At 42.6% G+C, this 14932-nt stretch overlaps 1 protein-coding gene and 1 long non-coding RNA gene across 10 annotated transcripts in view; one reads left to right on the plus strand and one right to left on the minus strand.

Moving 5' to 3' along the window:
- Window positions 1–14932, plus strand: part of plekha6 (pleckstrin homology domain containing, family A member 6) — a 114655-nt gene that overhangs the window by 73050 nt on the left and 26673 nt on the right. For 8 of the 9 annotated variants that reach the window (XM_056363282.1, XM_056363246.1, XM_056363298.1 and 5 more), the window contains 3 exons: window positions 206–310; window positions 770–842; window positions 7233–7333. In XM_056363282.1, coding sequence (XP_056219257.1) covers window positions 206–310; window positions 770–842; window positions 7233–7333 — 279 coding nt within the window. Of the gene's footprint in view, window positions 1–205; window positions 311–769; window positions 843–6813; window positions 6846–7232; window positions 7334–14932 lie in introns of those variants that run through there. The other variant, XM_056363307.1, reaches the window with a different exon arrangement.
- On the minus strand, window positions 3103–8934 carry LOC130160694 (uncharacterized). The gene is made up of 3 exons (XR_008826049.1): window positions 7502–8934; window positions 7213–7354; window positions 3103–3683 (listed from the first exon to the last, which is right to left on the minus strand). It is a non-coding gene; the product is annotated as an uncharacterized LOC130160694 (long non-coding RNA).

The raw sequence follows: 14932 nt of genomic DNA on the forward strand, positions 1-14932 counted from the left end.
GACACACACACGCACGCACGCACGCACGCACGCACGCACGCACGCACGCACGCACGCACGCACACACACACACACACACACACACACAGACAGACAGTTTAATTTCAGTTAATAACTATTCATATCCAACCCCAGCTTTTAGTCAGTGAATGTATATGTATATATATAAACCCTCTTGTTCTTCCGTCTGTCCGCTGATCTGCAGGTGTCTCGTACTCCCAAGAAGGCAGCTACCTTTGGGAAGCGCTCCAACTCAATGCGGAGGAATCCTAAAGCAGAGGTCACCAAACAGGGCTGGCTGTACAAGCAGGTAAAAGCTCTTCTGAGTTCTGACTCTTTATCCAACTGATAAAATATGCGCAGCATTTCACTGCAGACATCAAAGGACCTGAGCCTCCTGTGGAAGAAGAGCTGGCTCTGCCCCTTCCGGTAGATGGCATGGTGTTCGGGGACCAGTCCAGTTTACTGTCCAGGTGCACACTTTATTTTATAAGTGTGTACCAACTCAGTGTCATTCCCTTGATTGCTGACTGGCTGAAGGGTGGGCCTAGATCTCCGAAAGTCGATAACTATCTCCTTGGTCTTGGAAGTGTTCAGAACTGCAGATGTAGGACACTTGTATTAGATCACAGTGGAGGAACACCTGACACATCAGTTCATTACTTTTTGTCTCTCTATGGGATTTATTATTAAGGTGAAGGTGACAAAGATAAAGAGGATGATGATGTTGTTGATTATGATGATGAGTGTGTGATGTGTGCTCTTACAGGCCAGCACTGGAGTGAAGCAGTGGAATAAGAGATGGTTCGTCCTCACTGACAGATGTCTCTTCTACTACAAAGGTTAGTGAGTCACCCTCCAGTCGCTCTGCTGCAGTCTTCCTCACATCTTCACCCTGTGTGTATGTAGGTCACCATAGCAGTGTCTGTTCATAGTGTGACTGTCGGTAGAGTGATGGGAGTCCTGGGTTCTATTTACAAACCGATGATTTCATTGATGACGTAGCAGTTTAGGGTTTAGGTCTCAAGAACAGTGGACGCTTCACTTCCTCTGGTCCTCAACAACACACATGCCAAGTCTGGAACAATAGTAATTTATACTTATATGTGTTACCAGCATGAGGGCCAGTAACCGTAATAGCCCAACCCCGCTGATGAGGTATAAAGTCATTCATCCATAATTAGAAACTTGGTGAATACAGTCGAAGAATATAATTATCTTTTAGTCTCTCATGATACTCTGCTCACTGTGGCCATCCAGGTGACAGCCAGGTGACAGTGAAGCAGCTATAGTGTCCAGTTTGTCTTAGGTCTGTGATAGTGGTGGTGTGATGGAGTTTGTGTTAATAAATGACATGAAGCTCGTGATAGCATCAAGAACAAACAGTCTGCCATGTTGTTTTTCTTTATCTGTGTAACTCTGAAATGTTTCCATCAGCTGGTTGAGACTGTTTCACCTGCTGCTGTCAAACACCTGCTCACTGTTCAAAGGCTTCAGCCATGATTTAACCACTCTTAACCTAATGGAGATGATCATGTCGGCCATAATGACTGTTTGTATAAAGAACACTGTGTTTCTGTGTGTGTGTGGAGACGTGAGGCATTTCTCACACACACATTAATGGGTCACTGAGCTGACTCTGGGCTGCAGCCTCATAACAGTGGCTCTCTTTTCAGCAGTGTACGTCACCATGGTAACGGTGGCTGCAGTCCTACCAGTGAACCCTGACAATAAAACACTGTAAGAGAATCTTCTGAGTAAGAAGACTTCTGTGACCAAAGATGAGATGTCAGCAGACAGGTGGAGGAGCTGTTCCCATGGTGATGGAGATGATACTTTGAATGTCATATGAATTGTCCAGATGTGTCATGTGATCTGATCTGCAGAAAAAAGATCCTTCCTGTCCTCCAGGCAGACAGAGCAGGTCATTGAAGCCTTTGTATCGAATATCAGTTTTTTTGCTCTTTGCATCGTTATTACTTTGATGATAATTGGTTGAAACACAGCAGCAGACACCACATCTTTTAAGTTGTGGTGGAGCTCCCTGTGGAGCTGTCAGTGGAGCCAGTCACTGTGTGAGGTGAAAAATTCTTTAAATCTGAACCTCTGTCACTTCACTGGTGTTACCATTACTTCAGCTAATGATTGGATGATTAAGCAAATGTCAATCTATATCTTCACTGTAGAAAAAAATCTTGTAGAAATCCTCTGTTAATATATTAAAACCTGAAGCAGATGAAACATTTGGTACTGACTTTTATACATGAAAAATAATTAATAATTATTTGATAATAATAGTAATAATTTATCAAAGCCTTGACTTAATGGAATTTTTACTGATTATCTGTTGATCATTCACTGTGACAGAGATGTTGATGAATGTTTGTTGTTCAGTTCAAACATGAAACATATTCCACAAAGAAATATGATGATCCACCCTGAGTCATAATTATAATACCTGTATCTGTGAAGCAGCAGCTGCATATCTTCAAGTCATTATAGTTGAAGTTGAGCTACTTTTTGAAGTATTTTATATTCAATCATCACACATAATACAGTAAATATAACCAATATAGGCAGTAAAAAAACAAAGTCAACAGTCAATTTATTCAGTAGTGACTGAACAGGCTCAGTTATGTCTATATATATATATATATATATATACTAAATATATACTAAATCATTAAATTTCATACGATTGGAATTTAGAAACAGTTGATCAGTGTGATCATAGCAGCCCGTCTAATTAATTATGTGCATGTCTCGTTTTTGTAGTACCGGTAAGACTATTGAATTTTTACTTGTTTTAAATCTCAACCCCAACAGTCCACACAATAAGTTATATATGGAAGTATAAGGGAGCAGTAAATTAAATTCAAGGCCTTATAATGTAATATATCCTTAGATTTATACAGAATTGCTATTGACATGGATGTTTTTTCTTTAATATAATATATAACTTGTTGATTCCATGATAGTTTATGACCAACCCAAATCAATTGTTTCATTAGCTCTTCATTTCATAATTTGAGATATGGGAAATACAAAGCTACAGAAGATCACATGATTTTAATATTCTGTTAGAAATAATAATCGCTATTATAATCCTGCACTCCCTGACTTTCCTGTCTCTCTCTCACTGTGCTATCCGAATAAAGGCAAAAACGCCAAAAAGAGACTTTAAAGAAATAAAAATCCCAATATGACAACACAGCCCCTATTTATGAAAAGTTAATCTTTATCTGATCTCAGTTCTGACATAAAGCTCTCACAGTCTTCTAAAGATGAAATCTTACATTCTAATTTCACAGTGACATGTCTATTACCAGAATATATCTCATTAATCAGACAGTCCATCTGATAAAAATTTCATGGTCAGGTAACTGAGAGGTAATCATTTTTACTTTTACTGACTGCTGTGTTCTTTCATACATGACTCTTCAGTCAGTGTGTTTGGAAGAGAAATGGTCAGCAGAGGACTTTAAGTTAAATTCCTCATGTCTTCATCATCAGTGTGACAGTCACAGAGAACAGGTGTCCGTTCAGTCCTTCCATCAGCTGTGGATCCAGATGCAGGTGTTGCGTGTTTCCCTCAGTGGTTTTCCACAGGGGCCCTAACTGTCCAGTACTGGGACTCATGTCTCATTGTCTTGTTTGTCCTCCATTTCTCAGCCTTGAATAACCTTGAGCAGATTCCAGCAGAAAAGGACACACAAGACATAGACAGAAAACAAGCTGAGATAAGAATGGCCAAAAAAAACCCTCCAGGATTAATGGCTGCACTATTTCTTCTTCTGTGGTAAAGACTGAGACACAACTCTTTGTCCCTTTGTCTTCCTGTGTAACTACGTAACAGTAACCCATGTACAGGTTGTCGATTTTACACTCATGGCCTATGAGTGCTCTTCTTTTCTGTGTTATTAGAGGTTATTCCTCTGTGCCTGGGGCTTCTCTTTTCATTCTGAACACGTCTGATTTGTTCCAGCTTCTCCTCCCTCTCTGCCTGGCCCAGCTGTGTTTTGGAAAAGGAGGCTTAGGGAGAGGGAGCGATGGAGGCAGGAATGTGTGACAGTGCAATTTACCACTGTGATTGCTATGCCAGCGAGGACCAAGGGCCAAAAAATGGGCAGGAGAAGAAGAGAAGGCGCAGGACTTTTGTTGTGTGGGCTGTGTTTTACAGGCCTGTCTCTGACTGACTGAAGGTTAGTCTGTGTTTCTATCAGTGTGTCTCAATAGACAAATATACACTAATGACTGTCCAGACTAAATCCACCTGGAATCCAAGAATTAAACATTGTCTTTGCTTAATGTAGCGGCAGAGGTAGTTAGATTATTGTTAATACTCTGTTGGTGTCCACACTTTCACAAGCAGGTTTCTGGATCTTTAGGAGATAGTTGTTGTGGTGTTTTTGGTAGTGTTCAGGGTGTTCAGAGTGTTACAGTGTTAAGTGTTTCGGAAGAGTCCAGGGTGTTCATAGTGTTAGGGTGTTCCCATTGTTCAGAGTGTTCAGAGTATTAGGGTGTTCAGAGTGCTCAGAGTGGTCAGTGTGTCCAAAGTGTCCACAATGTTCAGAGTGTTAGGGTGTTCCCAGTGTTCAGGGTGTGAGGGTGTTCAGAGTGTTCATGATGTTCAGAGTGTTAGGGTGTTAGGGTATTTCAGAGTCTTCAGAGTCGTCAGAGTGTTCAGACTGTTCAGGGTGTTCAGAGTGTTAGGAGTGTTAGGGTGTTCAGAGTGTAAGGGTGTTCAGAGTATTTGGGTGTTCAGAGTCTTCAGTGTGTTCAGAGTGTTGGGATGTTTAGGGTGTTCAGAGTCTTAGGGTGTTCAGGGTGTTCAAAGTGTTAAGGGTTTTACGGTGTTCAGAGTGTTTGGTGTTCAGGGTGTTAGGATGTTTAGGGTGATCAGAGTTTTAGGGTGTCAAGGGTGTTAAGGGTGTTAGGGTGTTCAGAATGTTTGGGTATTCGGGGTGTTAAGGGTATTCAGAGTCTTAGGGTGTTCAGGGTGTTCAGAGTGTTAAGAGTGTTAGGGTGTTCAGAGTGTTTGGATGTTCAGGGTGTTAAGAGTGTTAGGGTGTTCAGAGTGTTTGGATGTTCAGGGTGTTAAGAGTGTTAGGGTGTCCAGGGTGTTCAGGGTTAACATCACCTGCAGTTGTCAGTGATTTTAGAGAATGTGTGGCTCATTTCTCACCTGATCTCAGTAATAGTCTGGGTGACCTCCTGCTCATTTGTGGACTGGCTGCTCCCCCTGTCCACAGGGACATTTTTGGACTTAAAGGTGGATATCTAAGGTTTATTTTCCATGTACATATAGACAGCTGTCCCTTGACCACTTTGATACTGATGAAAACTTTGTTCGATGAACCTCAGGAAGTGGATTTATGGAGGTTTATTCATGATGAGCACCAGAGACAATGAAAGGTCATGTTAATAAGTAAGTTCAAGTCAAGAGTTTCAGGAAGTGGAAATTACACCAACCATCACTCAAACAGGAGGAAATAATTCACATGTTAGAGATTATTTTCAGGTCAGTGAACATGTAGCAGAGATGGGAACTTGAGTTTGTGACTTGGAGTCAACTTGCACTTAAGTCGCACTTAGTAACTTGAGACTTGACTTGAGACTCGGCCCTGACTCAAGACTTACGACTTGTGAACAATCTTTTCTTTATTAACTCTGCAAGTGGTTCACCAATGTTTATTTTTCAGCAGGATTAAAAAGTACTGAACTGATTTACACTGAACTTGGTAGAAAGATGGAAGAGGCTGTATTTGATTGTGTGTCCAAATGGGTTTTGGTAGGTCAGTCTGAATGCAAAGTCCCAGGCTGATTTTTATTCCCACTCCTTCCCTGGTGTATGTTGTTTATGTTGTTGATCACAAATCCTGACAGGGTGTTCGATTTAACGGTTCAATCTTCACCTTCATTCATAAATAGACTCATGAGAACCATGATAAACACTTGTCATTCATGATCTGCTCAGACAACATGCTTCACTACAGAGGTTACACTTCTACACACAGTCTTTGTTTATAGTCTTTGTTTATGCAGCTGTTAAAATATTAATACTGTCAGCACTACAGCATCCATCATATTGTCTCAGACATGGACAAAGAAAACAGAATCCTGGACAGATCCTCACCTTGATATAAAAACATTTCATTTAGGTCATTTCCCGTGTAAACATACCACACATTAGCTCCAGCTGATTTGACATGTGAACTGTTTACATGATTATAAACTGATCTTTGATTCCTCTTGTCATTATTGTCATCACTCTCTATCTTCCTGTGTGTTGCTCTGTTTTCATGGTTTCACTCTATAAATACAGACATCAATAAATTATTCAAACAAGTGTGGGAGACACAAGTTTGGGAGAGGTAGGTCTGTTTACCTGCTGTCCCTGTGTGTGTGTGTGTGTGTGTGTGTGTGTGTGTGTGTGTGTGTGTGTGTGTGTGTGTGTGTGTGTGTGTGTGTGTGTGTGTGCATGCGTGTGTGTGTGTGTGTGTGTGTGTGTGTGTGTGTGTGTGTGTGCGTGCGTGTGTGTGTCAGTGTGAAATCTCATTGGTGCACACAAGCAGCAGGTACAGTTGGCTGGGGGCCAAGATTCCTGCAACACTGAGTCACATGGGCAGATCATTATCTCACGCAAACACACGCACACACTCCCTCAGTCTCTCTCTCTCCCTCTCTCTCAGTGCATTGTATGATTGCACAAGCCCTTCCCCCTCCCTTAGATCTCTCTCTCTCTCCCCCTTGCCCTCGTTTGCTGTCTCCCTCTCACACACGCCCACACATGAACACACACACACAGTGAGTGTTGGTGCAGAGCAGCGTTGGGGAAATCCGAGGTAGGAGCTCACAGATACAAACTGGATCCTTTTTCTAACTGCTGAAATTTTCATGTCTGCTTCCATTGATTAGTCAGCACCATGCTCCTGTTTATCAACGCTGGATCCCGCTCTGTGTGTGTGTGTGTGTGTGTGTGTGTGTGTGTGTGTGTGTGTGTGTGTGTGTGTGTGTGAGAGAGAGAGAGCGCTATTATCACTGCTAATCACAGGAACCCTCGGACCATAATGGATATCTATTCTAGGCAGCTGTCACCGTGGGAGCAGAGGGAATGCAGGGAGAAGAGCTTGACTTTCTCCTGCAGGTTGAACTGGATCAGGATGTGTGTTTTTTTTCCTGTCTCTGATTGGTCCTCGGACGTGTTCTCACCTCTCGCACTCTCTCCACAGATGAGAAGGAGGACTTGGTGTTAGGGAGTCTGCCGCTGCTTAGTTTCCGGATCGGAGGACTGGAGCCTTCGGATAACGTCACCCGCAAGTTTGCTTTTAAGGTCAGTGGCATCCTGAGACGTCTGTGAGAACATTAATGAGTTCATGAGTGCATGGAACATATGTTGGTTCTTTGTGGTCTTGTATCCTTCTGGTGGACAAACCAACATATGTAGAAAAGTTCTCTATGGCACAGTATCCAAATATTAAAAACTAAAGGAGATAAAGACCTGTTTCAGTGAAATGCTCCACAGCAGCTGCACTGGAAGGCTGTGGGCTGTAGGTCTCTGAGAGACAGCAGTTCCTCACAGAACCACTGCTTTAACCCTGGAGAATCCTCCCTGTGCAGTGAGACTGCTTATTGCAAAAGCAGGATTTACTGATGTCTGAGCTCCCTCCTGCTGCATGGCTGTAGCTCAGTGCAGGGTGCTGGTCTGGATCTGCTGATTGATGGAGGCTGACTCAGTCACATGATGTTATTTATGACTGGTGAAGAGCCCCACAGGGACGGAGTCTCTCAGTCTCATCAGAGGGGAGGGATGATGGTTTCTTCCAGTTAGAGAGGCGACCTTGACCTGAGACTCCCAGTTTAACCCTGTCTCTGGTTTTAGATGATGATGTTGAGTACACTGTGTTGTTGTTGTCGATGTTGTGTGCACACTATGTCCTCAGACATCACTGTGGACTGAGGAGCAGCTACTGTGTGTTTGAATCAGGTCTCGTTCTTTGAAAGATGCTGACATGACGCTGCATTAACAGAGTCCAGACTGATGCAGATCAAAAGGACACATTGATACTGACAGGGACCAGAAAGGTCCTTCTTTGACAACTAGTTTAGACCATCACATCTGTGGTGATGTCCAGGACTCACTGGACCATGTCCCAGGTTACAACCAGTATTTGACTAAATGTTGATTCAATCCAAATTCACAACTGTAACTGGGGCAGCTATGGCTCAAGTGGTGGAGCAGGTTGGTGGTTACTTCTGATGTGCAAGCCAGTGTCCTGCATAGTGTGTGTGTGTGTGTGAACGGATGAATGAGAGGTGAAGTTGTAAAGTACTGTATAACTGCTGGGGTAAAAAAGATCTATATGAGTTCAGTCCATTTACCGGTCCATCCTCAGAGAGCATTCTCCTCCTTGTGGTGTGAGGACAGCGGGACCTTTCTGTGAGGTGTGTGTGTGCTGGTAACAAAACATGTTCTGGTGACAGTCAGAGAGCAGAGATAGACAGAGTGTGTTAGAGGCTGACAAACAGATGAAGACTGTGTTTCCTTCTGATGAATCACATCAGCAGCTTCCTGACAGAGCTGTGAGCATTAGGATGTAATGTAGGTAGCTGAGTGTGGATCTGCTGAGTAAAGCTTTATATAAGAGGGAGAGTCAGCCTTGTTTTCTCGGCATCAGAGTGAGACACACACACACACACACACACACACACACACACACACACACACACACACACACACACACACACACACACACATAGTGACAGCTCTGCTCTCTGCAGTCACTGTTTATCACTTAACTTCACTTCTCTTCTTTGCAGAACATTTAGTTCTTCTCTCTCTTTACATGTCCAGAGCAAAGTCCAGGACATGTACCCAGTGTGTACACCCACACACACACACACACACACACACACACACACACACACACACACACACACACACACACACACACATATAAACACACACACATATAAACACACACACACACACACACACACACACTAAAATAAATATATCCAGTTCTATTCAGACTGACAGTCACACTACAGAATAATATTCATGCTATCTGTGTGTGTGTGTGTGTGGGTGTGTGTGTGTGTGTGTCTGTCTGTGTGTGTATTCCAGATTTTTTATCATACACAGGTTCAAACAGCACAATAAAAGACTGATAATGGGTTACAAGGAGAAAAGTTTTGAATATAATACAGGAAATAAAAATAGATTATCGGAGGTAAATATAGAATATTAAGTCTTTGAATCAGAGTGAGTCTGAAGTTAGAGTCAGCAGTGATGAGGCTGGCAGTGACAGTCACAGTCTGGCTACATCAGATCAATAAGCAGGTGTTTTTATGATGGAGCACGGAGCTGACGCTTCACACACTGTTTAACAGCTGAAAATCTATTCAAATAATCAGATTATTTCTATAAATGTCTAAGAGTGAGATTTGGAGATGTTTGTTGTTGTTGTTTGTGTGTTTTGTTTTATTGTGTATGACAAATTGATCCATCTTGTTTTTCCAGTTTCACTGTTGAGTGAATGTGTTGTGAGGTGTTGATCAGACTTGCAAGCAACACCTGAGTGCAGCAAAGAAACTCCATCACACTGTCTGTGACAGTTTGTGCTTGTGAATCTGACCCTCATGGTGGTCTAGGTACAGGTTCTAGTTGGTGCTGATCTTGGCCTGTCTCAGGTGCAGTCTAACAGCTGGTTGTTGATGTGTTGACTCTGTCTGTGATGGTACATCAGGCTGTGATGACCTGTTTGGTTTTATGGGGGCAAATTTGTTTAGTGATACTTCAATTATTTGATGAGTCATTGTGTCATATCGACACCCTCTTAAAATAATGGCCTAAGTCATTTTTTCAGGTTTTTCAGGAAACACAAAAAACTCAACAAAAGAGTCACACTTTTGACATAGGCCATTATACAACAGGGGTAGAATTGCATGTTCCCCTCAACTGAGGATTCAGGCGATTTTACCAGAGGTGGCCAGCATCATGAGGGGGTGATTTAGGCAAAAAAAACATTTTTGTCAAAAAATGACTTAGGCCATTATTTTAGGAAGGTGACGATATTCATTATTCTTCTCTAATGCTGAAGAAGGGCAGAGGTACAGAGGTAGCAGTAACTGTCTGTGGTTAACACAAGGTTAACACAAGCTCAAGACATTTTCATGTTTTATTCTACAACATAATTCATTCATTCAAAGTCATTAAATACCCCAGTCCTGATTTCTTTAAAGGGATAGTTGGGGTTATTTGACTTGGGGCTGTACGAGGTAGTCATGCAGAGTCGGTGTGTTACCTGCAGTAGATTTAAATTAGCACTCCCACTTAGGAGAGGCGGCTGGGAGCATTGGCACACCAGTAGAGCTATGTGCTGCTGTGCATGGGACCAGTAAATACGTGTTTTAGACAGTTTTAAAAACAGCCACCGAAAGAATCCACACCAGGTAACACACTGGCTCTGCATGACTACCTCACACAACCTCATGTCAAATAACCCCAACTATCATTGTTCTGGGGTCATGAGAAATTTGAATCAGAGTTACAGACCATAAAAACTTCTGAGACCCTAAACCACTGTTCCCTGGCAGCTCCAGTCCAGAAATATTTCAGAACCCACACTGGCGTCAACCTGGGACCAGAGCAGAACCTCAGACTGCTGTAACAGGGACCAAGGGGACATGAAGATAAAAATAACATGGGAGGAAACCACCACTGATCCTGACTGTGATGGTCCCTGTTAAAGCTGGAGTAGTCCTCACTCCCTCAGTCCTCATTCTAAGGTTCTCAGTCCTGTGTTTCCCCACCCCCACCCTCTGTCAGTTCTACTGTCTGTTATTTTCTATGATGCTATAATGTTGTTTATACAACATTACACATACAAATACATAACGGTCGTTATCTGTATTAGATTGTAACAAACTTTGCAAAGATGAAAATATTTCCAGAAATAATGTGGGGATTCAGAGTTCATACAGGGGTTTACAGAGTCTGATCAGAGAGTCCTTAAAGGATCACACCAGGATCCAGAGACATCCTCAAATCTCAGTGAAGCAGCTTGTTGTGTTCAGTGTGGTGTAGAGTCTTGTGGTCTGACTATGGTATGTGGTTGTGCCTCAACCTGTACAGACAGGTGACACACTGCACCTATCACTTACATAATGGCAGATAATTGTCAGTGAACACTGGCCACTGTGTGTTTTTCTGAGGTGGGCTCCTCATCTTCTCTCTCATTGGATGAGGTGCCTCAGGGCGTTGTGGAGGTGGGGCCTGTCCCAGCATGCCTCCCTCAGAGCCGTCTGGTGATTCCTGTCCAACCAGTGTCGGTTCAGAGTGACCCAGAGAGACAGCTGGTCTCTGACTGAACAACAGTGTGAGTCATTTCTATGGAGACATGTTTCTGTCCAAAGTGAACTGTAACAACAATTTTAACTTTAACACAGCAGTTGTGTTTTCAGCTGTCATGTTCTGAATAGAGAAAAACTACTGAAGACTGAGCTTTTCTTCTATTCAGATAACACAGGGTTGATAAGCGACTTGTCTCAGTGACTTTCTATTAAATGATGAATCCAGTTCATTATAAGAGGGTTCTTCTCTCTGTGTTGTTCTTAACTCTGCTGAAAGTCAGACAGTAAACAAACCCTCAGTTTAGTCAAATGTGTTGAGAAAACCAAGGTGAACCTCAGAAGAACCAACTCTTCAGCTCAGACCTCCAACACTCACCAGAGTCCTGAATCCTGCAGTGGAACATATGTTCCTATGAATTCATTGGTACAGGTCTGTGTAAAGATGAACCTCTCAGTTCATCATCAGGATGAAGCTGGTCAGTCTGTTCCAGGACCAGGTCTGTGACAGGACTGTTGTGATAGAGCAGAGTGACACTGAGCCGCCTCCTCCTCCTCACTGATCATGTCTCTCATTGACCCCCATCGGATAAACCTCTAACCAACAGTCCGAGCAGAGCTTCTGATGGTTGGTGATTGGCTCTGTAATCAGAGGGTAACAGGTCAAACTCAGACTCTGACGTGTGACAGGTCCTTCAGTTTTCTGTCTGTGTTGTCTCATAAATTGAATGTAGGACAGAGTTTAATCATGTCGGCCTGAGACTTAACTTTTGTCTGGTAAATTATTATTGGATGTAATTGAGTGTAATTCTCTGGCCTATCAGTGGAGTGAAACTACACTACAGCCTGGAGTCTTTGACAGAGGCAGGGAGTTGTCATACATGGATCTGCTGTCTGAAAACAAAACATGGGACAAAAATCACAGAGGGGAGCAGCTGGGTCTGAAATCAGTTATAGTTCATGCAGATCAGTATGTGTCAGCAGGATCAGAGGCTCTGACAAGAATCCAGACTAACCTTTGATAATCTGATCCAGGTAACTGAGTGGTTCAGTCAGCAGCTCACAGAGCTGTTGGAACCTGTTCTACCTGTATTCTCACTTCCGGACTGTAGTGTGTTCATAGACAGGATATATTCAGAAAGCAGAGGAATCTGCCTCATGTATCACACCAGCTCTCTAAAACCCAGGTCTGAAATACCTTCATTTCATTACCATTAGGGTCAATTATTAAACCTGGGCTTCAAGTGTTGTGTGTGTGTGTGTGTGTGTGTGTGTGTGTGTGTGTGTGTGTGTGTGTGTGTGTGTGTGTGTGTGTGTTTGTGTGTTTGACTCAACAGCACAATCATAGGGTTACACCTCTGGGTGTGTATGTATGTGTGTGCAGTGCAGTGCAGTGCAGCTATCAGGAGGTTGAGTTCACTCCTCAGGGCTTTTGTTGCTGCTTCCTGGTTTTCGTGTCACTGACTGAGGCATGTACTCCCTGATCCTCAGTCAAACACAGACCTGGATAATACTCAGGGTGTAAAGAGGGTTTAGCACTAAACTGAACCAGGCTCAAAGTTTGTTTGGTGTCCCAGAAGGCTGTGGTAGTCAGGGCCCTGCCAGTAGTCTCTCCTCAGGTGGTACTGCAGCTCATCTCAGGTCATCTGTCAGAGCCAGAATCTGTGGAACTGTCTTACTCATGGACAAGATGTTGGACAGACCAACAGAGCAGGACACCTTTGTTCTTTGTCTTCAGCATGACAGATGAGGAGTGAAGTCTTTCCAGCTCACATTTAAATCAACCTGAGTCCTGTATTAAAGCTTGAGTTAAAACCTGAGCTAAAGCCTGAATTAAAGCCATAGTTAAAACCCAAGTTAAAGCCTGAATTAAAGCCTGAGTTAAAACCCGAGTTAAAGCCTGTGGAGGGTTGTAGAGGCAGAAACACTGTTGATAACATTTTATTGACCTTGAGGATTTGTTAGATAATGTTTAGTTGATGCAGAACCTCTTGTAACTCTGAGATCTGGTCTACAGGTCAGGGTTGTCTGTGAATCTGAGATCTGGTCTACAGGTCAGGGTTGTCTCCGTCCCTGGTCAGGGTTATCACCAAGGTGTGAGTCACATGTTCTCACATCTCTGTCAGTTCTTTTTCTGACAGTGTGTCAGCTGAACTGCTTTACATCAAGGTCACATTATCAGCTGCTTCACTGTTTCACTACAGCTGGAGGACCCACCCTCAGTATTATGGCAGGTGTGTTTGATTTGACATACTTGCTATTGTCACTGAGTGGTGCATTAGATTTGTTTTTCTGTTCTGAGGTCATGCTAGTCTTAACAATGGCTGAATAATGACATCATCCTTAATTTCATTGCATAGTTAGACCTGCACAGTTATTACAGTAATGAGTTAATGTAACTCATTACCTCCACCTGTGAAAGTCAACAGCTCAGTGTTTAGATACCTGTTAATTTAATGATGAGTTAATGGGTTGATTAACAACACAGACTGAACAAAGCAAAGTTTGAATGACAGTGTACATACAACATACATGAAGGAGTCAGTGAAATTGTTGTGTTGTGTTTACCTACTCTCTCGCTCTCTCTCTCACTCTGTGTTTGTGTGTGTGTCTGTGTGAGTGAGACTGGGGAAGCTTTTCAGCAGCTCTCAGTGCTGCTGCTCTCCGAATGGTTGTATTGGAAGCATTTCCTGGAGGTTGGATTTGGCGAGCTGGATGAACACACACACACACACACACACACACACGCACACACACACACACACACAGACACACACACACACACACACACACACACACACACACACACACTGTATATTCAGAACAAGAACATGTGCTGTGTAAACAGTTTACTCTGACAGTGGTTCTTCTGATAAATGCAAATAACCTCAAAGCCCCACACAACAGCTAAGCCACATGGATGCATGGTTGCCATACCAACACATTAACCATACAATTTAGAATCGGAATCTCAGAATCAAGTATGTGGACACATATAAGGAATTTGTCTCTGGTTTTACAATGCTGCTTTGTACATACATATAAATATAAATATAAATATAAATATATAGACAGTTAAAAACAAGACAGTGGAGTTCAAATGTTGTGTCCAACAATCTTTACCCCTTCACCTACTTCTAACCCCGATCACTTAATAACTGTTATCTTTAGCAGGACATAAAGATGAAGTAAAAACCATAACAGGGAAACATGTGACTGAAACATCTGTATTGCAGAAAACACCACATTATATGATTTGTGATGAGCTGTAGGTTAAGGAACATCTAAACAGGCAGCAGACTTTGTCTGTGCTGCTGGTTGTGTTTTATATTTAAGCTCATGAACAGTGGAGTCAGTATATGAGGAACCACAACAATACTGATACATTCAGTTCACTGTTCACTAAAAACATGAGCATGGTCAGTTAATACACACAACACTGACAGAATTAAGTCACAATCAGTTATTTAAAAAATCATGAGTATCACAAACAGGCTGAAAGCCACAAGACTGTGACTCCTCTCCACTGTCAGTGAAGTGACTGACCTGTATTCACTGGAACAGCCTGTATATATGGAGC

Source organism: Seriola aureovittata, chromosome 2 (assembly GCF_021018895.1).
Source record: "Seriola aureovittata isolate HTS-2021-v1 ecotype China chromosome 2, ASM2101889v1, whole genome shotgun sequence".
Lineage (NCBI taxonomy): Eukaryota > Metazoa > Chordata > Actinopteri > Carangiformes > Carangidae > Seriola > Seriola aureovittata.